General features: G+C 48.8%; 1 protein-coding gene across 4 annotated transcripts in view; it reads right to left on the bottom strand.

The window, feature by feature from the left end:
• SPG11 (SPG11 vesicle trafficking associated, spatacsin) overlaps positions 1-24,508 on the bottom strand; it is a 63,939-nt gene that overhangs the window by 33,877 nt on the left and 5,554 nt on the right. For 3 of the 4 annotated variants that reach the window (XR_010987970.1, XM_068143590.1, XM_068143591.1), the window contains exons 5-19: positions 21,752-21,889; positions 18,027-18,475; positions 17,263-17,408; positions 15,431-15,563; positions 14,817-14,972; positions 10,942-11,123; positions 10,632-10,808; positions 9,258-9,329; positions 8,720-8,847; positions 6,994-7,172; positions 6,330-6,537; positions 4,986-5,189; positions 3,893-3,999; positions 2,591-2,736; positions 720-881 (exon numbers count right to left, since the gene is read on the bottom strand). Coding sequence is in view for 3 of the 4 variants with exons in the window: in XM_068143590.1 (XP_067999691.1) it covers positions 720-881; positions 2,591-2,736; positions 3,893-3,999; positions 4,986-5,189; positions 6,330-6,537; positions 6,994-7,172; positions 8,720-8,847; positions 9,258-9,329; positions 10,632-10,808; positions 10,942-11,123; positions 14,817-14,972; positions 15,431-15,563; positions 17,263-17,408; positions 18,027-18,475; positions 21,752-21,889 (2,587 nt within the window). In the remaining variant the exon portion in view is untranslated. Of the gene's footprint in view, positions 1-719; positions 882-2,590; positions 2,737-3,892; positions 4,000-4,985; positions 5,190-6,329; positions 6,538-6,993; positions 7,173-8,719; positions 8,848-9,257; positions 9,330-10,631; positions 10,809-10,941; positions 11,124-14,816; positions 14,973-15,430; positions 15,564-17,262; positions 17,409-18,026; positions 18,476-21,751; positions 21,890-24,508 lie in introns of those variants that run through there. The other variant, XM_068143592.1, reaches the window with a different exon arrangement.

Raw genomic sequence — 24,508 nt, 5'->3', positions numbered from 1 at the left:
GGTACATTTTTGTCTACCCATGTTTATCATTTTGGGTTTTGAATAGGATCAGAACCCAAAAAAAGTGCCAGGCAAAGTTCAGACTTTGGGCTAAGGAAAGAGGGGAAGAAAATGCATAAGTGAACACTTTCCTAGCAATGAATCCTTGATAGCATCCTTCCTAAACAGTCTCACTAAGGTTGGAAGAGACCTCGAGGCTCATCGAGTCCAACCTGTCACCACAGACCTCATGACTAGCATTTCTTCCAGCTTCCAGTTTCTCTCACTTCCAGCTTCTCTCACACCACAGCTCTGAAGGGCCCAGAGTGACATTCCATGAGGCACCACCCCTTAATTCCACATTTCTCCTAGACAATTCAACCCATCTTCATATCTGCCATACTAACCCACTGCAAGAACCTCACTTCTCTGACACTCCAGAGCTGCTGAAGTTAGCCACTGCAGATGCCTTCATGTGCCTGGGGGAGCAAGGGGAAGCCAGACTCAAGGTATTGAGAAACCATTGAAAGACCTGTTCAGAATGAAGCTATAACCTTTGGCTGTGGGATACAGCTGAGGCCAGCTCAGCTCAGCTGTCCTGGGTGGCTCCATACTGCTACCAGGCTGCAGCTCATGGCTCTGGGATTCTGGCCAAGCCAAACCAACACAAGCTGAAAAGAAGTTTCTGTTAGCTTCCTTTTAGTTCTGCCTAAAGCACAACCAAAAACCATGTCATGTACCTGAACAAGATGGTAAAGAGAGATGTCAGGTGGCAGAATTCCATGGGAAGTAGAGGGGGGAAAGAGAGCAGCTTTTAGCTTGGGGTAAGGAGTCAAGGCCATTTTTAAGAGCTGGGGATCCACTTTCTTTAGAGGTTTTTCCATATCTTCATTCTGAAGAACCTGCATTGCATGGGAGCAAAAATATTCCATTAGGAAGAAGAAAACTGCAGTAAGATAATAAGAAGATAATCTCTGAATGCACCAAACTACCTCCTGGGAATCTGCCATACACTGGGTGGTGTCATTTTGATCTACCATTTTAACCTGTAAAATCTCTTTAAGTTATATTAGACATACCTGGAAGAGCACCTGATAGTTTAAGCTGCTGGGCTCTGTATAAGAAAGCTACCTAAGTGAATAAATTGTGTTTCAATACATGGATCACCACTTTAGAAGCTGACTCAAAGTACTTTTCCACACTAAACCTATGTGAGACACAAAAGTGACTCAGCTGAAACTATTCTGAAGAAGCTGAACGCTCAACTTGCAGCCCTTGTGCCTTGCTGTGGCTGAGCCAAATGATCTCAGACTGCTCTACTTGCTTCATGGGGGTCACACCCAAATCAGAGTTTTATCCAAAGAAATTTGATGATGGCATTAGAATAACAGAATAATAAACCAGGTTGGAAGAGACCTTTGAGATCATCGTGTCCAACCTATCAACCAATCCAACACCACCTAAACAACTAACCCATGACACCAAGCACCCCATCAAGTCTCCTCCTGAACACCTCCAGGGATGGTGACTCCACCACCTCCCCAGGCAGCACATTCCAATGGGCAATCACTCCCTCTGTATAGACCTTCTTCCTAACATCCAGCCTAAACCTCCCCTGGTGCAGCCTGAGACTGTGTCCTCTTGTTCTGGTGCTCGGTGCCTGGGAGCACAGACCAACCTCTGCCTGTCTACAACCTCCCTTCAGGTAGTTGTAGAGAGCAAGAAGGTCTCCCCTGAGCCTCCTCCAGGCTAAACAACCCCAGCTCCCTCAGTCTCTCCTCACAGGGCTGTGCTCAAGGCCTCTCCCCAGCCTCGTTGCCCTTCTCTGGACACGCTCCAGCAAGTCAACCTCCTTCCTAAACTGAGGAGCCCAGAACTGGACACAGGACTCGAGGTGTGGCCTAACCAGTGCAGTGTACAGGGGCAGAATGACCTCCCTGCTCCTGCTGGCCACACTGTTCTTGATGCAGGCCAGGATGCCATTGGCCTTCTTGGCCACCTGGGCACACTGCAGGCTCATGTTCAGCCTACCATCAACCAGCACCCCCAGGTCCCTCTCTGCCTGGCTGCTCTCCAGCCACTCTGACCCCAGCCTGTAGCACTGCCTGGGGTTGTTGTGGCCAATGTGTAGAACCCAGCACTTGGATGTGTTAAATCTCATGCCCTTGGACTCTGCCCATCTGTCCAGCCTGTCGAGGTCCCTCTGCAGAGCCTCTCTACCCTCCAGCAGATCAACTCCTTTGAGTTTTCAACACCATTTGAGTTTCCAACACCATGTGAGGACTTCTTCCATGAGGGCTGGTCTCTTCTCCCACAGGGCAAGAGGAAATGGCCTCAAGTTGCTCCAGGGGAGGATTAGGTTGGACATGAGGAACAATTTTTTCCCCTTGAGGGGGTGTCAAGGCCTCTCCCAGGCTGCCCAGGGCAGTGGTGGAGTCCCCATCCCTGGAGGGGTTTCAAAGCCGTGGGGACGCGGTGCTGAGGGCCGTGGTTTGGTGGCAACCTGGCAGTGCTGGGGGAATGGTTGGAACTGAGATCTTAAAGGTCTCTTCCAACCAAAATGATTCTGTGATTCCCCCAAAGCTTGTCAGAAACTGGGTGCACACAGTACCTGATCAATGCCTCCAGGAGCATACATTGTAGTAGCCAGGGCCAGCAGAGTCCGTCCCTCCAGCAGCATGCTGCTCACACTGGCTTGGTTGCTGGGGATCAGGATCTGAGCATTTGCTAGACTGGCCTGGAAAATCATCTTTGGATCTTGAAGGGAAAAAAAAAAAATGAGATGGGATTTCATGGAAAGCCAATGTGAAATCATCAAAGCAGGCATTAAAGCAGCTATGAAAACTGATGGGTTTTCTATTTCTGGATATTCACTTTTCTAGGCTGGGGATTAGGAAGAAATTCTTCCCCATGAAGGTGGGGAGACACTGGAACAGGTTAGAAGAGGATCATAGAATCAGTCAGGGTTGGAAGGGACCACAAGGATCATCTAGTTCCAACCCCCCTGCCATGGGCAGGGACACCCCACACTAGATCAGCCTGGCCAGAGCCTCGTCCAGCCTGGTCTGGGGCCTCAACCACCTCCCTGGACAACCCATTCCAGGGCTTCACCACACTCACAGTGAAGAACTTCCTCCTCACATCCAGCCTGAATCTCCCCACCTCCAGCTTCATTCCATTCCCCCTAGTCCTATCACTCCCTAAGAAGATAGGGAGGTTGTAGATGCACCTTCCCTGGAGGTATTCAAGGCCAGGTTGGATGAGGCTTTGAGCAACCTGCTCTAGTGGAAGGTGTCTCTGCCCGTGGCAGGGGGGTTGGAACTGGATGATCCATAAGGTCCCTTCCAACCCAAAACATTCTATGGTTCTATGAATTCTTTATCCTATACTGGTCACATTTTCTGAGAAAACTTCATTTGGGCTCATTTCCATCATACTTTAATGTGTGACTCTAGAAAGGATGAAACATTCTAAGAGAGATATGACCTGCAGACACAAATCCAACTGATTTGGACAGTAACAAACAAGCAAAACAAAAAGCAAACATGTAATCCAAGAGGCAGGGAAGACCAAAATGTGCCACAAGAACTAGGGGAAGCTTTAATTTTTAACAGGTTATTTTGTTCTGAATTCTTCCCTTCTGGTTAACTTGCTGAGAACATCATCAACTTGGAGGGAATGATGATTATACACTAAACAATTCTCACCTATCTAGAGGCTCCAAACCCCTCTGTATATTTTAAGTGGGAATTACAAGTCCTGTTTTCATTGAACACCAGGTTGGGAGGGACCTGAAGGATTATCTGTTCCAACCTTTCAGGAGATGAGGAGCTGATGCATATGGAAATGATTTGCCATGGCCAAAAAAACCACCAAACATCAAACCACCTCCTGAGTGAGGCCAAGCTCTTACCTCGGGGGTTACTGGCAACCCCTCGACACTGCACGAGGAATTCAAACCAGGGATGAGCTTCATGCAGTTCCTTACTCTCCAGAAGAGGGCAATTTGAAGGAGTTAAGCTGGAAACAAGGTAAGTAGCAGCACAGTGACAATGCAGCATTTGTAGCCTTCCTCTGCCCCAGCCTAGCACTGTGTTAAAAATGAGGAGCATCTGAATGTGGCGCTAGGGACTTCTTTCATCCACTCTTCTGGAGGAGTCAAATCCCATCACCCTTCTCTACAAGGCATCCAGCATCACTGCTGCTCAAATGAGAGAGTTCATAGGATCACAGGAAGGGACTTCTGAGATCTTTGAGTCCACCCCCCTGCCAGAGCAGGATCATAGAATCTAGTGCAGGTCCCACAGGAATGAATCCAGACAGGTCTTCAAAGTCTCCAGAGGAGACTCCAACACCTCCCTGGGCAGCCTGCTCCAGTGCTCCCTTACAGTAAAGAAGTTCCTCTTCATGTTGAGGTGAAACCTCCTGTGCTGTAGTTTACATCCACTGCTCCTGGTCCTACCACAGGGCACAAGTGAGCAGCGGCTGTCCCTTCCTTCCTGACACCCAGCCCTCAGGTATTTATAAACATTGATTAAATCCCCTCTCAGTCTTCTCTTCTGCAGACTAAACAGCCCCAGGGCTCTCAGCCTCTCCTCATAAGGCAGTGCTCCAGTCCCCTCATCATCCTTGTAGCCCTCCCTTGCACTCACTCAAGCAGATCCCTGTCCCTCTTGAACTGGGAAGCCCAGAACTGGATTCCAGAGTTTCTGAAGAACAAGTTGCCTTGGCTCACTCAGGGTTGAATTGCTTCTAGCATTCTACTAATTACAACTGCAATTATCTCCTTTGATGACTGACACCAATTAAGACTGACAAGACAACCTGCATAAAGCTTCAAAAGGCAGCATGGAACCTCACCAAGTGCCACACAGCTGTTATTGAATGACACTCCTGTGACCTTCTCTTGCCAAACAGGATGGGAGTGAGCAAAACTCTTGCTGCCAACAATCAAAATGTCAGGATTGAAATCTGCAGGAGGTGTGAGGGAGGAAAAGGATTTGTACCTGTAATAGTCCAAGTAAGTGTACAACAGATACTGCAAGTTATGCTCCAAACAGTGGAGGATGAAGCGAGCATGGAAGTCCAAGGCACCTGCAGCACTGTATTTCAGCACAGGGTGAGGGTTTTGCAGTACTCCCCCGAGGTAAGACAGTCTTTGGAGCAGAAGTTCAAAATCCTCCAGCTCAGAAGAGACAAAAATGCCATTTCTAGCAGAGAAAAAGAACAAGCACACACATTGATTATGCACTTCTCTCTTCAACAAGGTCAGAAAGGTGTTTTCAGCTCAGGATCAGCAAGCAGACCTTTCCTTCCAGGGGACTGCTTCACCACTGAGGCAGACACAACATGTGGTGCTGAAAGAAGAGCACAGCTACTACAGCCTGCTGCAGAGAATGAGGTGTGAGGAGTGAAATGCTGTGTGCAGGATCACAGAGAATCACAGAATGCCAGGTGGGAAGGACTCCCAAGTATCACAGAATTGTTTGGGTTGAAAGGGACCTCCAAAGGTCATCCAGCCCAATCCCCTCTGCAGTAAGCAGAAGCATTCTCAACTAGATCAGGTTGCCCAGAGCCCTGTTGAGCCACACCTTGAATTATCTCCAGGGATGGGGCCTCAACTACCTCCCTGGGTAACCTGTTCCCAGAGTTCCACTACTCTCATGACAAAGAACTGGTCCAACCTTTCCAGGTGATAGTGGAGTTGAAATGAGCTGGCCCAGCACCCTGTCAAGCTGAGTCTTAAAACTGACCAGTGTAGGGGAATTTCCTCTTATGGGCATCAGGAATGTAATCACTGTGAAATATCAAAGGGCTGATGGAGGATTTCCTGTTTCTCTTTTCAGGTACCAGGAAGTGCCAGTACAAGACTAAAATGAACTGGACCCATGGGTTTGTGCTAGTTCAAAAGAGGGCACTAAGTACAAGACAAAAATCAATACATAGCAGAGATTCATTAACATGTACCTGAAAGGAGGCTGGAGTGGGGTGGGAGTTGGTCTCTCCTCCCTGGCATCAGGTGATAGACTGAGAGGAAGTGGCCCAAAATTGTATCAGGGGAGGTTTAGGTCAGGCATTAGGAACAATTTATTTCCTACAAGAATGGTCAGGCATTGGAACAGGCTGTCCAGGGAGGTGGTGGAGTCACCACCCCTGGAGGTGGTCAAGAAACCTGTGGGCATGGCACTTAGGGATATGGTTTAGTGGCCATGGTGCTGTTGGTTGATGGTTGGACTTGGAGGGCTTTTCTTACCCTAACCATTCTATGATGCTGTGTAACTCTGGAACTACCTGACTGTGGGGTCATCTAAGGCAGCAAGTTAGAGGAACAATGCACTAAGGGCACATACCTAGCCAGCTTGTTTAAAATATCATTTCTCATGTAGCTACTGCACAGCATCTTCTGGTCAATAATGGCTGGAGTCAGAGGAGGCCAGGTAGTCTGTCCACATGTGGGCTGGCTGGGATCAGATTCTTCAACCCATGAGCAAATCCTAGGCCAATCATGTTGGGCAGTCAAGTGCATCCAGAGAACTTCAGGATTACAGGTCTTGAGGTCTGTGTTTCAGAAAGGCAAAGTGATGAAAGCAGCACAGACAGACACAGCTCAGGGAAAGGCTGACACTGCTCTGGATATGGACACATGTGTATGGAACACTTCTGAGGGCCAGCAAAGTTGAGATGAAGAGAACTGTCACAGCTTCTTAGAGCTTTCTGTTGGTAAAGCTAAGTATGATGCCACAGGGTCATCAGCTTTACAGGACATAGCAGAGTAGAACACTTACAAGTAGCCATGCCTTAGGCAAGTCCCTTTCAGCTAGTCCTGAGTTTTTTCCCTTCCCTGCCAGAAGGTAAACAGGATGGAAGCTCTTTGTTTACCCTTTATCACTGACAAAAAACCCCAGTGACCTACTGTGGTAGCACCCAACTTTAGTTCTATCAATGTCTCTCCCACACAATGTCAAAGACAGGTTTTCAACTGACATTTGAAGCCCATAGCAGCAGAACACTTGCCTTGACGTGGCTTCCTGGGCAGGAGAATCATTTCCTGCACCAGCTCATCCCACCACTGAGCCCAGTTCAACATGATTTTGACTCTCCTCTTGTGAGCCTCGTGTCTGTCACCACTCAGCAGTGAGTCCAGAACATCTGCATGCCTGGAAAAGTCTTGCTCCTTCCTCCAGCTCCTGAAACTGCAACCAGGTGTTGCATTAGGGATGCTTGTTAGTGCTCTTCCCAACCACAGTCCACCCACTAACAAATCAAAGATGATTCAAAGGTCAACAAATTTGGGTTAGTCCATTTGGAAGGGAGCTGTGGAAGTGGTGGAGGGGCTTAGTTCAGCTTGAGAGTGCTTATGAGAGGAATGAGCAAAGGACAGCCTCATCTCTCTCAAGCTGACACTGCAACTGGTAAGCTTTGTGCCATAACAAGGTTTGTACCATACAGAACCTTGAAATCATTTCAGAGCTGACTAAGTATAAAGCCACTTCTTTAACTCTAAGATGACTGTAAGGTCCTTTAGCTTGCTTTATTATGGATCTCCTCTCTCCAAAACAGAGCAAACATTCCATCTGCACCTTTAATTTGATTCATAATTCTAGTGACAGTTATTAAGGACAGGAGGAGACTGGATGGGGTGCTTGGTGCCATGGTTTAGTTGATTAGATGGTGTTGGATGATGGGTTGGACACAATGATCTCAAAGGTCTCTTCCAACCTGGTCTATTCTCATTCCATTCTACTCCACTCCACTCCGTTCCATCCTATCCTATCCTAGCCTAGCCTAGCCTATCCCACTCCACTCCATTCCACTCTACTCCACTTCATTCCATCCTAGCCTAGCCTATCCTATCCTATCCTATCCTATCCTATCCTATCCTATCCTATCCTATCCTATCCTATCCTATCCTATCCTATCCTATCCCACTCCACTCCATTCCATCTACTCCACTTCATTCCACTCCACTTCATTCCATTCCACTCCATTCCATCCTATCCTATCCTATCCCATCCCATCCCACTTCACTCCATTCCACTCTACTCCACTTCATTCCATCCTATCCTATCCTATCCTATCCTACTCCACTCCATTCCATCTACTCCACTCCACTCCATTCCATCCTATCCTATCCTATCCTATCCTATCCTATCCTATCCTATCCTATCCTATCCCACTCCACTCCATTCCATTCCACTCCACTCCATTCCACTCCACTCCTATCCTATCCCACTCCACTCCATTCCACTCCACTCTACTCCACTTCATTCCATTCCATTCCACTCCATTCCATCCTATCCTATCCTATCCTATCCTATCTCACTCCACTCCATTCCATCCTATCCTACTCCACTATCCTATCCTATCCTATCCTATCCTATCCTATCCTATCCTATCCTATCCTATCCTACTCTAATACTTGATTTATGGTGATGGCATGCACAGAAGATCTCTGTCCCACTGGAGGACAGTGTGTCATGACTAAGTCTGGGAAGAGCAGGAGAGGAATTGTGCCATTAATGAGAGAATGAATTACTTCCCTGACTGAGCCTTAGCTCTGCCAGCAAAGATCAGAGTGTGAAATAGGTGAAATGAGAGGAGACTGCCTTTGGTAGTGCAGCAAATCACAGTTTCTAACCTAAATCTAACTGTTGCAGTTAGAAAGGCCCTCTGGAGGCCAGCCCATTTTAAATCCTATTAACATTCTGAATTAGTAACTAAAATTGATAACCCCCATTACCTGGAGAGAGATTGAATCTCTTGGGTCTCTTGGAAGGATCCTGAGTAAAAGCTTTCAACCTGATGCACAAAGTCTATCATTTTCTTCTCTTTCTCAGAAAAGTAATTCTCTTCTTGCAAGACTTTCACCTTTAATTCAAATGAAATGGTTAACCTCCAGTTAACAACTGTTACCCGCTTATGAGATAGCAAAGCTGGAAAGGATCCTGCAAGTGCAAAGAGTTAACCAACCGGAGGTCAACACATTGCAATCACAAGAGGGTGAAAAGCTCATAATGGGGGCAAGCAAAGGAGACCAAGATCAGAGCCAGAGCAGCAAAAAAACCGACATTTGAAACCATTTTTAGGTTAACTGCAGGCATGTCAGTGACTTCACAGCAGCAGCTACACTGCAAGGCTGGAGGGACAAAGAGCTCTTTGTTCCCATTCCCCCCAGGGTGTTCAATACAATGCTTGCTCTCAGGGTAAATGCACATCAGACTTCAGAAGATCAGCTGGGTGTCGTCCCCACCCCCCTACAAAGCCTCTTCCACACTCACCAACAGGTCTCGAATGGGTTTGTCAGCTGTGTAGAAACAGATCTTATGCAATTCCTCCTGCACATCAAACCCCTAGCAAAAGAAGGAGATATTCAGGGTGTGCAAAGTGCAACAGGCAGCTGTAGATGATGGACTAAACACAGCCAGTTTCATCCCAAAGCACGTAACCTTTCTCAGGCATGCTTGTGATGGTCACTTCCTCAGTTACTGAAGGTGATCTGTGTGGTGTCTCCAGCATGGCTGGAGAGAAAATGTGTGCCTGTTAAATATCAGACCTGCCACAACCACCTTCACACTTTGCTGATCATTGCATCAGTCAATACATGCTCATAGTCTCCCTCAGAGCTTTGAGTCATAGAACCTCTTGGGCTGGAAAAGATCACTGACAGCATCAGGTCCAACCATCAGCCCAACACCACCATGGCCATCAAACCATGTCCCCAGCTGCCATGGTCACACATTTCTGGCACACCTCCAGGGCTGGTGACTCCACCACCTCCCTGGGCAGCCTGTTCCAGTGTCTGACCACTCCTGCAGGAAAGAAATTGTTGCTAAACTCCAACCTAAACCTCCCCTGGTGCAAATTCAGGCCATTTCCTCTTGTTCTGTCACCTGATACTAGGGAGAAGAGACCAACCCCCATCTGGCTCCAACCTCCTTCAAGGGAGATATAGAGAGCAATGAGGTCTCCCCTCAGCCTCCTCTTCTCCATGCTGAACAATTCCAGTTCCCTCAGCTGCTCCTCACCAGACCTATTCTCCAGACCCTTCACCAGCTTTGCTGCCCTTCTCTGGACACAATCCAGCCCCTCAAAGTACTTCTTGGAGTGAGGGCCCAAAACTGAACCTAGGATTTCAGGTGCAGCCCCAGCAGTGCTGAGTCCATGGATATGATCACCTCCCTACTCCTGCTGGCCACACTATTCCTGACAGAGGCCAGGATGCTGGTGGCCTTCTTGGCCACCTGGGCACACACTGGGTCATTTTCAGGTGGCTGTCTACCAACACACCCAGGTCCTTTTCCACTGGGCACTTTCCAGCCACTCTGCCCCAAGTCTGGAGAGTTCATGGGGTTGTTGTGACCCAAGGGCAGGACTCAGGACAACTGGCTTTGACCCACTGATCCAGCACAGACAGATCCCTCTGCAGAACCTTTCTACCCTCAAGCAGGTCAACATTCCCACCCAGCTTAGAGTCATCTGCAAACCCACTGAAGGTGAGGGCACCAGTGATCAAAGCAGTTCTTTAACACAAGTTGATGTGCACTGCAGCAGGTGTGTGGTGTTGGAACCCACACATCCACAGGACACCTGAATGCCTCCCACACTCTCTCAGCATTCATTTCTTTCGTTAAGACTTACTGAACACCTCTCACCATATTCCTTAACAGCTCAGAGGCCTCTCTGGTGTTGTCCTTCAGGAGACAGTCATAGACCAAGTTCAACCCTCTCTGAATAAACTCTGGAAGGCTTTGAGCAGGATGCTGCTGTGTTTGGAAGAAGATCTGGGCCTCTGGCATTCTGTTGCTTAAGATGGCCTCAGCAATGACTTCCTGAAAGGGGGAGAAAAACATCTGGTCTCGTCCCTGTGTCATTTTCATCCCCCCTAAGAGTTTAAAGGCATGACCATATTAGCAATTTCCTTAAATACCTTTAAGCAGAGCAGTAAGCAGTGAGTCATTTTACCTCTGCTGTCAGCTTTTCCCACTTCTGTCTTTCCTCTACCAGAAGCAGGTCCTCATCGAGCTCCCCTCGTCCCGCCTGCACCGCGCTCCTTTGGGGGCGAGGGTACTTCCTCAGGAACTTCCTCAGTTTAATGATGTAATCAGTTAAAATATCTGCCCCTCTCTGCAGGAATCCATCAGGTTCTGGCAGAGAGACATGAACAAGGTCAGCTAAGCAGAAGTGAACCCCACAAAGTGTTTACTGCTCAGCAGCGCTGCCTGACCCTGACTAATCGTAGAATCAATACAGCTGGAAAAGACCTCAGGGATCATCCAGTCCAACCTGTCACCCAACACCTCATGACTGCTAGACCATGCCACTAAGTGCCACATCCAATCCCTTCTTGAACACCTCCAGGGATGGGGACTCCACCATCTCCCTGGGCAGCACATTCCAATGGCTAACAACTCTCTCTGGGAAGAACTTTCTCCTCACCTCCAGCCTAAACTTCCCCTGGCACAGCTTGAGACTGTGTCCTCTTGTTCTGGTGCTGGTTGCCTGGGAGAAGAGACCAACCCCCACCTGGCTCCAACCTCCCTTCAGGGAGTTGTAGAGAGCAAGAAGGTCTCCCCTGAGCCTCCTCTTCTCCAGGCTAAACAACCCCAGCTCCCTCAGCCTCTCCTCACAGGGCTGTGCTCAAGGTCTCTCCCCAGCCTTGTTGCCCTTCTCTGGACACATTCAAGTCTCTCAATGTCCTTCTTAAACTGAGGAGCCCAGAACTGGATACAGGACTCAAGGTGTGGCCTAACCAGTGCTGAGTACAGGGGGATAATGACTTCCCTGCTCCTGCTGGCCACACTATTCTTGATGCAGGCCAGGATGCCATTTGCCTTCTTGGCTGCCTGGGCACACTGCAGGCTCTTGTTCAGCCTACTATCAACCAGCACCCCCAGGTCTCTCTCTGCCTGGCTGCTCTCCAGCCACTCTGACCCCAGACTGTAGCACTGCCTGGGGTTGCTGTGACCAAAGACTAATGAAGAGGACATCTCAGAGGAAAGGACACATCAGCTCTGCACTGCACTTCAATCTGTACAAGGGCTGACACCATCCCACCACAGAATAGAATAGAATAGAATAGAATAGAATAGAATAGAATAGAATAGAATAGAATAGAATAGAATAGAATAGAATAGAATAGAATAGAATAGAATAGAATAGAATTAACCAGGCTGGAAGAGGCCTTCAAGATCATCACATCCAACCCATCATCCAACACCATCTAATCAACTAACCCATGGCACCAAGCACCCCAGCCAGTCTCTTCCTAAGCATCTCCAGTGATGGTGACTCCACCACCTCCCTGGGCAGCACATTCCAATGGGCAATCACTCTCTCTGTGTAGAACTTCTTCCTAACATCCATCAGCTCACTGGCAGGACACAGTTACCATCCTGCCAGTGTTCCAGAAGGCTCCCTGTGTCTTCATCCAGGTCTTTCCTCCTTTCAGGGCCAACTCAATGAGAAGTGCAAGGTTTTATCAATCCTGACCATTGGGTAGTTCTTTTGGAGCCAGAATCTAGCACATTAATCCTCCCCAACAGCAGACAGGTGGTGTGCATTGGGTCACTTGACATTTTAGATGGCCTAGAACCAAATAGGACAGAAACCAAGTGTGAAAGTGAGCTTTCTTTTGCATGGCCTACAGAAAACCTACACAGTGGAAGCAAGGAATGAAAGCTCCCAGTCAAGGAAAGATGTTCCAGTCAATATCAAACACCTCTAGGCTTTTCCTCTAGGGACCTCAGCTTCTAGATCACTCTGTCAAGATATCCATGATCTAGAGGTGCTAGATCCTTGGAAATATTCAAGGTGAGGCAGGACAGGGCTCTGAGCAACCTGATCTAGCTGCAGATGGCCCTGCTGACTGCAAGGGGGTTGGAGTGGGTGTGATCTTTAAAGGTCCCTTCCAACCCAAACCATTCTGTGGGTCTCTTCTTGGACATTTCCTAAGGCTGACACTTCTTCAGTTACATTTCAGTTCTTTAGTTACCTTTGGGACATGGAAGTGTTGGTTAGAAGGCTGGACCTGTGTTGGTTAGAAGCATCAGTTATAAGTTAGAAGTGTTAGTTAGAAGTTAGAAGTGTTAGTTAGAAGTGTTGGTTAGAAGGATGGACCTGATGATCCTCCAGCATCCTCCAGGAGCAGGAAATGATCTGGTTACTGTGATCTGAGAGGCCTTTTCCAACCTTACTGATTGAGCAGTCATTAGACAGATAAATGCCATCTAAAATGGGGAGGGACTTTTAAAGACAACCTTGATAAAAATGTGACACCATGGACAAAAATCATGTCCCCAGAATGATCAACAGTTACTGATGTGCAGCTTTTCCTGTCAGAAGGAACCAGTTCTGCTTTAAAATCTCTCTGCCTGTTGGTCAACAGACCAAAAACTCACCACTGACAGGGATTCAGATCCAAGCATCAGGACCCCCTGGGTAGGGACATCTCACCTCACTTTTCTCTAGCAAGACAAAGCTCTCCTCTGGGATTCTGTCATGTTCACAGAATCACTGAATGGTTTGGGTTGGAAGGGACCTTAAAGATCATCCAGTTCCAACCCCCTGCCCTGGGCAGGGACACCTCATAACAGAGCAGGTTGCTCAAGGCCCCATCCAGCTTGGCTTGGAACACTTCCAGGCTTGAAGCCTCCACAACTTCTCTGGGCAACCTGTTCCAGTGCCTCACCACCCTCATGGGGAAGAGTTTCTGCCTTGAAGCCACTGTCCCCTATCTTAACTCTCCATGCCTCTCCAGCTCTTCTGGATGCCCCCTTCACATACTGGAAAGCTGCTCTAAGGTCCTCCCAGAGACCTTATCTTGGAATAACTTCCTTCCAGCTGAGCTACTCAAGTTATCTGGCTCAGAGGATAACAACAATGGGAATGATTAGAGATAGCCTTCAGCAAACCCTGCAGGATCCCAAGTGTCACTCCATGCCTTTCTCCACCCCCTAGCACATTCTGGTTTTTAGTTCTAGGCAACTGTAGTCCTTTAATTAATGAAAAATGAGTTGTTCTTGGCTCCCTAAACAATGATACAGGACACCACTGCATGACTCAAAATCATAGAATCATAGAATCAGTCAGGGTTGGAAGGGACCACAAGGATCATCTAGTTCCAACCCCCCTGCCATGGGCAGGGACACCCCACACTAGATCAGGCTGGACAGAGCCTCATCCAGCCTGGCCTTAAACACCTCCAGGGCTGGGGCCTCAACCACCTCCCTGGACAACACATTCCAGGGCTTCACCACTCTCATGGGGAAGAACTTCCTCCTCACATGCAGCCTGAATCTCCCCACCTCCAGCTTCATTCCATTCCCCCTAGTCCTATCACTACCTGAGATCCTGAGCAGTCCCTCCCCAGCCTTCTTGTAGCCCCCTTCAGATCCTGGAAGGCCACAATTAGGTCACCTCAGAGCCTTCTCTTCTGCAGACTGAACAGCCCCAACTCCTTCAGTCTGTCCTCACAGGAGAGGTGCTCCAGCCCCCTGCTCATCCTCCTGGCCCTTCTCTGGACACCTTCCAGCACCTCCATATCCCTCTTGTAATAGGGGCTCCAGAACTGGAGGCAGTACTCCAGGTGGGGTCTCACCAGAGCTGAGCAGAGGGGGAGAATCACCTCCCTTGCCCTGCTGGCCACACTTCTCCTGATGCAGCCCAGGATCTAATTGGCTTTGCAGGCTGCAAGTGCACACTGAGAGCTCATGTTGAGCTTCTCCTCCCCCAGCACCCCCAAGTCTCTCTCCTCAGGGCTGCTTTCCAGCCAGTCCCTGCCCAGCCTGGATTTGTGTCTGGGATTGCCTCCACCCAGATGCAGAAATGAGACATCTCACCTTCTGTGTGCACAAAAATGCCTTCCAGCTGCTTGGTAAGGAAAGTCAAGGTGAGGTGCAGCAGCTGCTCAGAGAATTGTTTGCTGTGAGGCTCCAGATCATTTTCTCTGATTGCTGAGCAAAGTAGATTCAGAGCTGGCCTCAGCTCTTCCAAATCTGCAACATTGACAAACAGAGTTAAAACATCTGCATTCCACCATGGGACTGATCACAGAAGTTCAGCATTCAAGGTAGGGAGTCCTAAAGGTGTGCTACAACAAAAGGTCTTCAACAACAAAAGGTTGGACCAGATGATCTATGAAATAATAATAGATCACACCAGAATCACTGCTCATTAATGGCAGCAGCAGATCACACCAAACCCCCTGCTCATTAATGGCAGCAGCAGATCACACCAAACCCCCTGCTCATTAAGGGCAGCAGCAGATCACACCAAACCCCCTGCCCATTATGCACCATTCCTCTCTTACTTCCCCAAAGCAGGGAAGCCGCAGTGTGGCATCACCCAGACACACAAGAGCAGAGGCATTTCAACCTGTGGCTGCAAACAGCCAGCCATCAACTGAAAGGCAATGAAATTCAAAGCTCTGTGGAGCTGAAAGTGTTTGACTTACTTTGCAGGTAAGCCTGGGAGGCACTAGCAGGAGGCTGGTCAGCTCCAGAGCAGGCTGCAGACAGGCTGAAGAGATTCTCTTTGCTCTTCAAAAATAAATCCACTGTGTCCAGCTGACGGTTCTCCAAACCTGCCTGGACACACACAGCATCACAGAGTCACAGAATGGCCCAGGCTGGAAGGGACCTCAGAGATCATCCACTCCAACCACCCACCGTGGGCGAGGATGCCTCACGATTAGACTTGGCTGCTCAAGGTCTCATCCAGCCTGCCCTTGAACAGCTTTAACTCAGCACCACCAGGGCACCAGCAAACCCTCAGCACCAGATATATACACAGCTTTGAAACCCCTCCAGGATGGGGACTTCACCACTGCCCTGGGCAGCTTGGGCCAGGCCAACCTTGAGCCCTGGAATGTGTTGTCCAGGGAGGTGGTTGGGGCCCCGTCCCTGGAGGTGTTTAAGCCCAGGTTGGATGAGGCTCTGGCCAGGCTGATCTAGCATGGGGTGTCCCTGCCCATGGCAGGGGGGCTGGAACTAGATGATCCTTGTGGTCCCTTCCAACCCTGAATGATACTATGCTACTATGATACTATGATTAAGTCCATCATCAGTTAGTTTGCAGGCGACACCAAGCTGGGGGCAGGAATTGATCTGTTAGAGGGCAGAGAGGCTCTGCAGAGGGACCTCAACAGGCTGGACAGATGGGCAGAGTCCAAGGGCAGGAGATTGAACACATCCAAGTGCTGGGTTCTGCACATTGGCCACAACAACCCCATGCAGTGCTACAGGCTGGGGTCAGAGTGGCTGGAGAGTAGCCAGGCAGAGAGGGACGTGGGGGTGCTGGTCAATAGTAGTTGAACATGAGCCAGCAGGGTGCCTACGTGGCCAAGAAGGCCAATGGCATCCTGGCCTGTATCAGGAACAGTGTGCCCAGCAGGAGAAGGGAGGTCATTCTGCCACTGTACTCAGCACTGGTTAGGCCACACCTTGAGTCCTGTGTCCAGTTCTGGGCCCCTCAGTTTAGGAAAGATGTTGAGGTGCTGGAAGGTGTCCAGAGAAGGGCAACAAAGCTGGTGAGGGGTTTGGAGCACAGTCCTGTGAGGAGAGGCTGAGGGAGCTGGGGTTGCTCAGCCTGGAGAAGAGGAGGCTCAGGGAAGACCTCATTGCTCTCTACAATTCCCTGAAGGGAGGTTGTAGCCAGGTGGGGGTTAGTCTCTTCTCCCAGGCAACCAGCACCAGAGCAAGAGGACACAGTCTCAAGCTGTGCCAGGGGAGGTTTAGGCTGGATGTTAGGAAGTTCTTCATGGAAAGAGAGATTGGCCATTGGAATGTGCTGCCCAGGGAGGTGGTGGAGTCACCATCCCTGGAGCTGTTTAGGAAGAGACTGGATGGGGTGCTTGGTGCCATGGTTGAGTTGATTAGATGGTGTTGGGTGATAGGTTGGACTTGATGATCTCAAAGGCCTCTTCCAGCCTGGTTAATTCAATTCAATTCAATTCAATTCAATTCAATTCAATTCAATTCAATTCAATTCAATTCAATTCAATGCTATTCCATTCCATTCCATTCCATTCCATTCCATTCCATTCCATTCCATTCCATTCCATTCCATTCCATTCCATTCCATTCCATTCCACTCCACTCCACTCCTATTCCTCCTTTTGGGTTACTTGGGGTTCCTATTGCTTATTTCTTAACTCAAACACTACTTTTTGCCCTCAGATGCTACTATTACTCCTACTAGTGTCTCAAAGCATTGTGAACGTTGCTAAAGTGCCTTTGGGAGTCTAAAGAGGTGGGGTTTTGCTCCCTGTAAAGCAGATGTCTTTACCTCTAGTGCATGTATTGGAATTGAGCATCGCTCCCACCCGTTGAGATGACAAAGGGCATCGACCACTCCAGCGCTGCCGTAGATCATCAGTCTGTTCAGAAACTCTTCCTGAGTTAAACCAAACAGGACTAAGCAGAGACCATCCTCTGAAGAAGACAACCAAACCAGCATTAAAAACAGAGCAGCAAGTTGTGACACAACAACAGTTCTGTCTCTTGTCTCATGAGGAGCGGCTGAGGGAGCTGGGGCTGTTCAGCCTGGAGAAGAGGAGGCTGAGGGGAGACCTTCTGGCTCTCTACAACTCCCTGAAAGGAGGTTGGAGTGAGTTGGGGGTTGGTCTCTTCTCCCCTATACCAGGTGATAGAATGAGAGGAAATGGCCTGAAGTTGTGCCAGGGGAGGTTTAGGTTGGAGATTAGGAACAATTTCTTTCCTGCAAGGGTGGTCAGGCACTGGCACAGGCTGCCCGGGGGGGTGGTGGAGTCAGCAGCCCTGGAGGTGTTCCAGAAATGTGTGGCCATGGCACTTGGGGACATGGTTTGATGGCCATGGTGGTGTTGGGTTGAAGGCTGGACTCAATGACCTTAGAGGGCTTTTCCAACCCAGTTTTATGATTCTAAAACAGTGACACAGAGCTGCTGAGGGTCTGTCTGGAGCCCACCTCCACAAGGAAACACCCATGAACCAACAGCAACCAAAAAAAACCAAAGGGCAAAGCTTTTATCAGAAGGCTACATCAGAAAGGTTATCTACCCCCCCCCTCACCTGTCAGCAGCAGACATGTTGGCACCTCTGCACTGCAATCCACATAAACACTGCTGTTGCTGAAGTGGTAATAGGTCACATCTCCTGACTCGAAATCCCACAGAGCAAGAGTCAATCCCCTGTCAGCTGTGAGCACCACAAAGAGGGCTTTAACTCCAGTGACCAGTTTACACTCCAGCTTCCCCACTTCCTGTGGTGCTCCTGGGGGGATCTGTTTCCACGGCTGCCTCGGCCCATCGCTCTGTCCCGGGCTGGAAGGGGCCCAGGAAACAACCCGGGGAACAAAAGCCAGCATCTTCTCAGGAGTTTCATAGATTGCAGGGTCATGGTCCTCAAGGTGGGTGAAAAACTGGTACCAGGGTAAATTCAAGTCAGTCACTGAATTTGAAGAACCTGGTCTTCCTCTCCTTACTCTATCACAGAGTGAGGCTAAGTGTGCCTTCCAGGACCTGGGGTGCAGAAAGGAGTTGCCTGGGACATCAGCTATGTCACACCAAGGAGCACACAGACAAATGCATTTGAAGTTTCTTCAGTTCCATCATGTGCATTTTAAGCTTCTAGAGTCCACCCAGCCCCTTGCATTTTAACCTTAAAATGCCCTAAGTATTTCTTTGTAACAAAGCTAGGATGAGGGGCCACAGCTCTGAGCTGGAAGAGGGGAGATTGAGACTGGAGAGTGGGAAGGAATTCTCTCCAGTGAGGGTGGTGAGACACTGAAACAGGTTGCCCAGGGAGGCTGTAGATGCCCCCTTCCTGAGGAGGTGTTCAAGGCCAGGCTGGATGAGGCCTTGAGCAACCTGCTCTAGTGGGAGGTGCCCTTGCCCATGGCAGGGGGGTTGGAACTGGATGATCTTTAAGGTCCTTCCCAAGCCAAACCCTTCCAGGTTTCTATGAATCTGAGCTGAATGATCACAGCTGCATCAACTTGCAGCATCCATAAAACTGAGCATTTTGGGAAGCAAAGTTTCTTCTCCTCACAGGAAATGCCCCAATCAGTAAAAGCAACATGAAATGAATGTCAGAATGGAGTATTTATGACATTCACACCAAGTTGCACTTGGTGCCATGGTCTGGTTATGAGGTCTGTGGTGACAGGTTGGACTTGATGATCTTTGAGGTCTCTTCCAACCTTGGTGACACTGTGAAGTTATAATGAACATGTTTGATCTGTATTAGTGAGTCTCACCTGCATTAGCAGCTCACCAAACAGAAGCACAGAATGCCAGGGGGTGGAAGGGACCTCCAGAGCTCACCAAGTTCAACCCCTCTACCAAAACAAGATCCCCTAGGGCAGGTCACACAGGAATGCATCCAGAACGGGTCTTGAAAGTCTCTAGAGAAGGAGACTCTACAATCTCTTTGAGTAGCCTGCTCCAGGGTTCCAGCACCCCCACAGCAAAGCATTGTCTCCTGTTCAGGTGGAACCTCCTGTCTTCCAGCTTGTACCCACTGTTCCTTGTCTTACCAGTGGACAACACTGAAAAGAGCCTGGCACCTTCATCTTGACACCCACCTGTCAGATATTTATGTAAGTTGATTAGATCCCTTCTAAGCCTTCTCTTCAGGCTAAACAGCCCCAGGCCTCAGTCTCTCTTCACAGAAGAGATGGTCAAGCCCCCCAATCATCCTCATAGTTCTCCACTGGACTCTCTCCTGCAGATCCCTGTCTCTCTTGAATTGGGGAGCCCAAAACTGGACACAGTATTCCAGGTGTGGTCTCACCAGGGCAGAGTAGAGGAGAACCTCTCTACACCTGCTGAACACACTCTTAATGCATGCCAGGATGCCTTTGGCCCTCTTGGCCACAAGGGCACATTGCTGTCCCATGGAGAACTTGATGTCCACCAGGACTCCAAGGTCTTTCTCCAGTAGGAAACAGTCTGAGCTGGTGCCTGGTGCTGCTCCTCCCCAGATGCAGGACTTTGCACTTGTCCTTATTGAACCTCATGAGGTTCACCTCTGCCCAGAATGTTTTGAAGGCCATGTTCAGTCAGCTGAGCTAAACAGGCAACAAACTGGAAGCCCAACAATCTCTCAATAAAGGTTCAAACTACAGGTAACAACCTAAGCAGTGACTACTATCTGGAACTTGTTTGATGACATAGGTGAAGTTCTCTTGGGCCATTTCCTAACACTGAAAAGACTTAGAAGCAGAAGCAGCTGATCTTACTTGCAACAACTACAATAAAACCAATAAATCAGCAGTTTATTAATCAATGACCTAAAAGAGGCAAGATTCCAACTAAATAGAAGGAGAAACTTCTTTGGTGTGAGGGTGCTGGAGCCCTGGAGCAGGCTGCCCAGAGGGGATGTGGAGTCTCCTTCTCTGGAGAGATTCCAAGCCCACCTGGTCATTGGGATCCTGGGAAAACTGCTGTGGGTGCCCCTGCCTGAGCAGGGGGGGATGGACTGGGTGATCTCCAGAGGTCCCTTCCAACCCCCACCATGCTGGCATTCTGGAAAGTCCAGCCTGGTTCAGAAAGTATTGTCAGTACATGCTGTGGTGGGTTGAAAATCTCCCCCAACACTAAATTGCCAGACTAGCTCAGCTGGAAGCAAAACTACAATCTAAGCTGAAATGCAATGAATATGTTCAAAATACACAGCAGTTATAATATTTGCAGGTATTTACAACAGAAAAAGAGCACAAGAAGCCCCCTGGACAAAATCAGGGGAGATAATAGCTTCCTATTCCCTGCTCCCCCACCCCTGTACACAAAGGGACAAGAGAAAAAGCAGAGAGTTATTGGTTAGACTTAGCCACAACAAAGCAATACAACCAAGGTCAGCAAAAGCCAGCAGAAGCACCAAACTGGGGTCAGAGTGGCTGGAGAGCAGCCAGGCAGAAAGGGACCTGGGGGTACTGGCTGACAGCAGTTGAACATGAGCCTGCAGTGAGCCCAGGTGGCCAAGAAGGCCAATGGCATCCTGGCCTGCATCAGAAATAGTGTGGCCAGCAGAAGCAGGGAAGTCATTGTGCCCCTGTACTCAGCACTGGTTAGGCCACACCTTGAGTCCTGTGTCTAGTTCTGGGCTCCTCAATTTAAGAAGGACATTGAGACACTTGAAGGTGTCCAGAGAAGGGGAACGAGGCTGGGGAGAGGCCTTGAGCACAGCCCTGTGAGGAGAGGCTGAGGGAGCTGGGGTTGTTTAGCCTGGAGAAGAGGAGGCTGAGAGGAGACCTTATTGCTGTCTAAAACTACCAGAAAGGAGGTTGTAGCCAGGAGGGGGTTGGTCTCTTCTCCCAGGCACCCAGCACCAGAACAAGAGGACACAGTCTCAAGCTGTGCCAGGGGAAGTTTAGGCTGGAGGTGAGGAGAAAGTTCTTCCCAGAAAGAGTAATTTGCCCTTGGAATGTGCTGCCCAGGGAGGTGGTGGAGTCACTGACCCTGAAGGGGTTCAAAAAACGATTGGGTGTGGTACTTGGTGCCATGGTTTAATTGTCAGGAGGAGTTAGGTATTGGGTAATAGGTTGGACTTGATGATCTGTGAGGTCTATTCCAACCTGGCTGATTCTATGATTCTAGAGCGGAGGAAGCGAAGAGAGAATTAGTTTAACAGATCCAAGTGTTTTATGTCTGGTATCTGTCCAATGGGATTGTTTAGAACTTATCATGATTTTCTTCCTTTTTTTCCACCCAATGGTGATTCATTTACATCCTACCACTCTCTGTTCAAGATCTGGGGGATAATTCCCAGGCAGAACCTGAAACTACCACACCGACCTGTCTGTGCGGAACGGCAGCGACAGAAGCTCCATGCTGTGGTCGGAACTAGCAAGGTCATCTTCATCAAGTCCCTCAGGAGGTTTCATTGGAAGAGTTTCACCATCTCTCTTGCAGAGCAGATGCCCAGGGAACTGCCTGTGAAGATATAAACATGAAATCTCAGCTCCCTCACATGATTTAAGGCTTTTTTTGGGGTTATTGTTACTTCATGCTCAACTCCTGCAGGGGGTATCAGGGAATCAGTTTGCTCTCAGGCTCACAGCATTCACAGAGGTATCCAGGTGAGCCATCAAGACCTCATGTTTACTGCAGATTCAAGGTGGACACCACCAATAGAATAGAATAGAATAGAATAGAGTAAAATAGAACAGAATAGAATAGAACAGAACAGAGTAGAACAGAACAGCATAGAATAGAATAGAACAGAATAGAATAGAACAGAGTAGAATAGAACAGAGTAGAATAGAACAGAGTAGAACAGAATAGAACAGAACAGAGTAGAATAGAACAGAACAGAATAGAACAGAACAGAGTAGAATAGAACAGAACAGAGTAGAATAGAACAGAATAGAACAGAGTAGAATAGAACAGAATAGAACAGAACAGAGTAGAATAGAACAGAACAGAGTAGAATAGAACAGAACAGAGTAGAACAGAACAGAATAGAACAGAACAGAGTAGAATAGAACAGAACAGAGTAGAATAGAACAGAATAGAACAGAACAGAGTAGAATAGAACAGAACAGAATAGAATAGAACAGAATGGAACAGAATAGAGCAGAACAGAATCACAGACACACAGCATTAACCAGGCTGGAAAAGACCTTCAAGATCATCAAGTCCAACCTATCACCCAACACCATCTAATCAGCCAAACCATGGCACTGAGTGCCTCATCCAGTCTTATTCTGAACACCTCCAGTGATGGTGAGTCCACCACCTCCCTGGGCAGCACATTCCAATGGCCAATCTCTCTTTCTGAGAAGAATTTCTCCCTAACATCCAGCTTGAACTGCAAAATTGTTTCAGTTCAGAATCACAGAATTGTTGGGGTTGGAGGGGACCTCAAGCATCATCCAGCTCCAACTCTCCAACATGGGCAGGGATACCTCACACTAGATCAGGTTGCTCAGAGCCACATACAGCCTGGCCTTAAAAACCTCCAGAGATGAGGCTTCTACTACCTCCCAGGCAACCTGTTCCAGTGTCTCACCAACCCTTATGGGGAAAAACTTCTTCCTAACATCCAATCTGAACAACCCATTTCTAGTTTTTTAACTTTCCCCCCAGCCGTATCACTGCCTGACACCAAGTCCCTCCCTCACCCACCCCCTTTTCCCCTCAAACCCAGAGCACCTGGGCTCTGTTGGAGTCTCCTCCCAGCCCAGGTGTGGCCACTTGGCCCTCCCCACCCACTCCCCTATTTAATCCCCCCCAGGAGAGGCAGAAGCCCCAAGCTGAGCCCATCTGGGCTGGAGGATCTTCCTCTCATCTCTGGTGAGTGCCCCTGGTGCACACTGGGTGATGGTGGTGGTGACATCAAAGGCCGGGGGGCCTGGTGGCCCCCCGGTTGTTAGGGCCATGATTGATGACTACTCCAACATCATCCATGGGTGCTGGCTGGGCCTCCTTACTGGGGCTGAGCTCCTCTTTGTGGTATCTTGGCTGGTTGAGGGTCTTGCCCCCAGCTCTGGGATGGGTGCAGAAACAGTGGTGGTGGAGCAGGAGCTGTTCAGTCAGATGACATTATGCCAATGGCACTGGTTTTACCTGGAGGCCCCTTGAGTCTGCTCTCCTCAATCAGTAAATCTCTTCTTTTATGCCTCATTTAAGACCATTTCTTCCCCCTCACTGCTTCTTTTCAGAAATAAGCAAGGAAAGGAGGGGGAAAAAAAGCCCAAAACCCAAGAAAACCTATCTGGAAAATGCAGTCACAGAAAACATCTGGTTGGAAGAGACCTCAAAGCTCATCCAGTCCAGCCTTTGACCCAGCAATGAAGGGTCAACACCAATCCATGTCCCTAAACACCAGGTCCACATGCTGCTTAATAGAATAAAATTAACCAGGTTGGACAAGACCTTTGAGATTGAGTCCAACCTATCACCCAACACCATCTAATCAACTAAACCATAGCACCAAGCTCCCCATCCGGTCTCTTCCTAAGCACCTCCAGGGATGGTGACTTCACCACCTCCCTGGGCAGCACATTCCAATGGCCAATCTCTCTTTCTATGAAGAACTTAGATCACAACCTAACCCTCATTCATCAAGCAAAGTCAGTAGAATAATGGAATTGTTAGGGTTGGAAGGAACCTCAAGGATCATCCAGTTCCAAACCCCCTGCCATGGGCAGGGACACCTCACACTACAGCAGGTTGCTCACAGCCACATCCAGCCTGGCCTCACAAACCTCCAGGGATGAGGCTTCCACCCCCTCCCTGGGCAACCTGTGCCAGTGTCTCACCCACCCAGTAAAGCTCTAGGAGAAGAGTTTTAACAATCCCATCCTCTCCAGTATTTCTAAAAGGTGCTACCAGGCACCAAGTGACAGCATGGACCATCCCCTTCCTAGGAGAAATGCAAAGTCCAGTACAAATGATTTCTATTTGGTAAAGGGTTAAAGGGCAGCAGATTTCTGTTTGTTAAAGTGGCAGAGCATAAATTAGAGCAAAGAATCAGAGACCAGAATCCATTGAGGCTGGAAAAGACCTCCAAGATCATCAAGCCCAACTGTTAAATAAGGGGCAATCTTT

This window comes from Melanerpes formicivorus, unplaced genomic scaffold (genome assembly GCF_026170545.1).
Source record: "Melanerpes formicivorus ecotype bairdi unplaced genomic scaffold, bMelFor1.0.p_v2 SCAF_10, whole genome shotgun sequence".
NCBI lineage: Eukaryota > Metazoa > Chordata > Aves > Piciformes > Picidae > Melanerpes > Melanerpes formicivorus.
The sequence above is the reverse complement of the archived record's forward strand: the minus strand, read 5'-3'. Positions and strand labels throughout refer to the sequence as shown.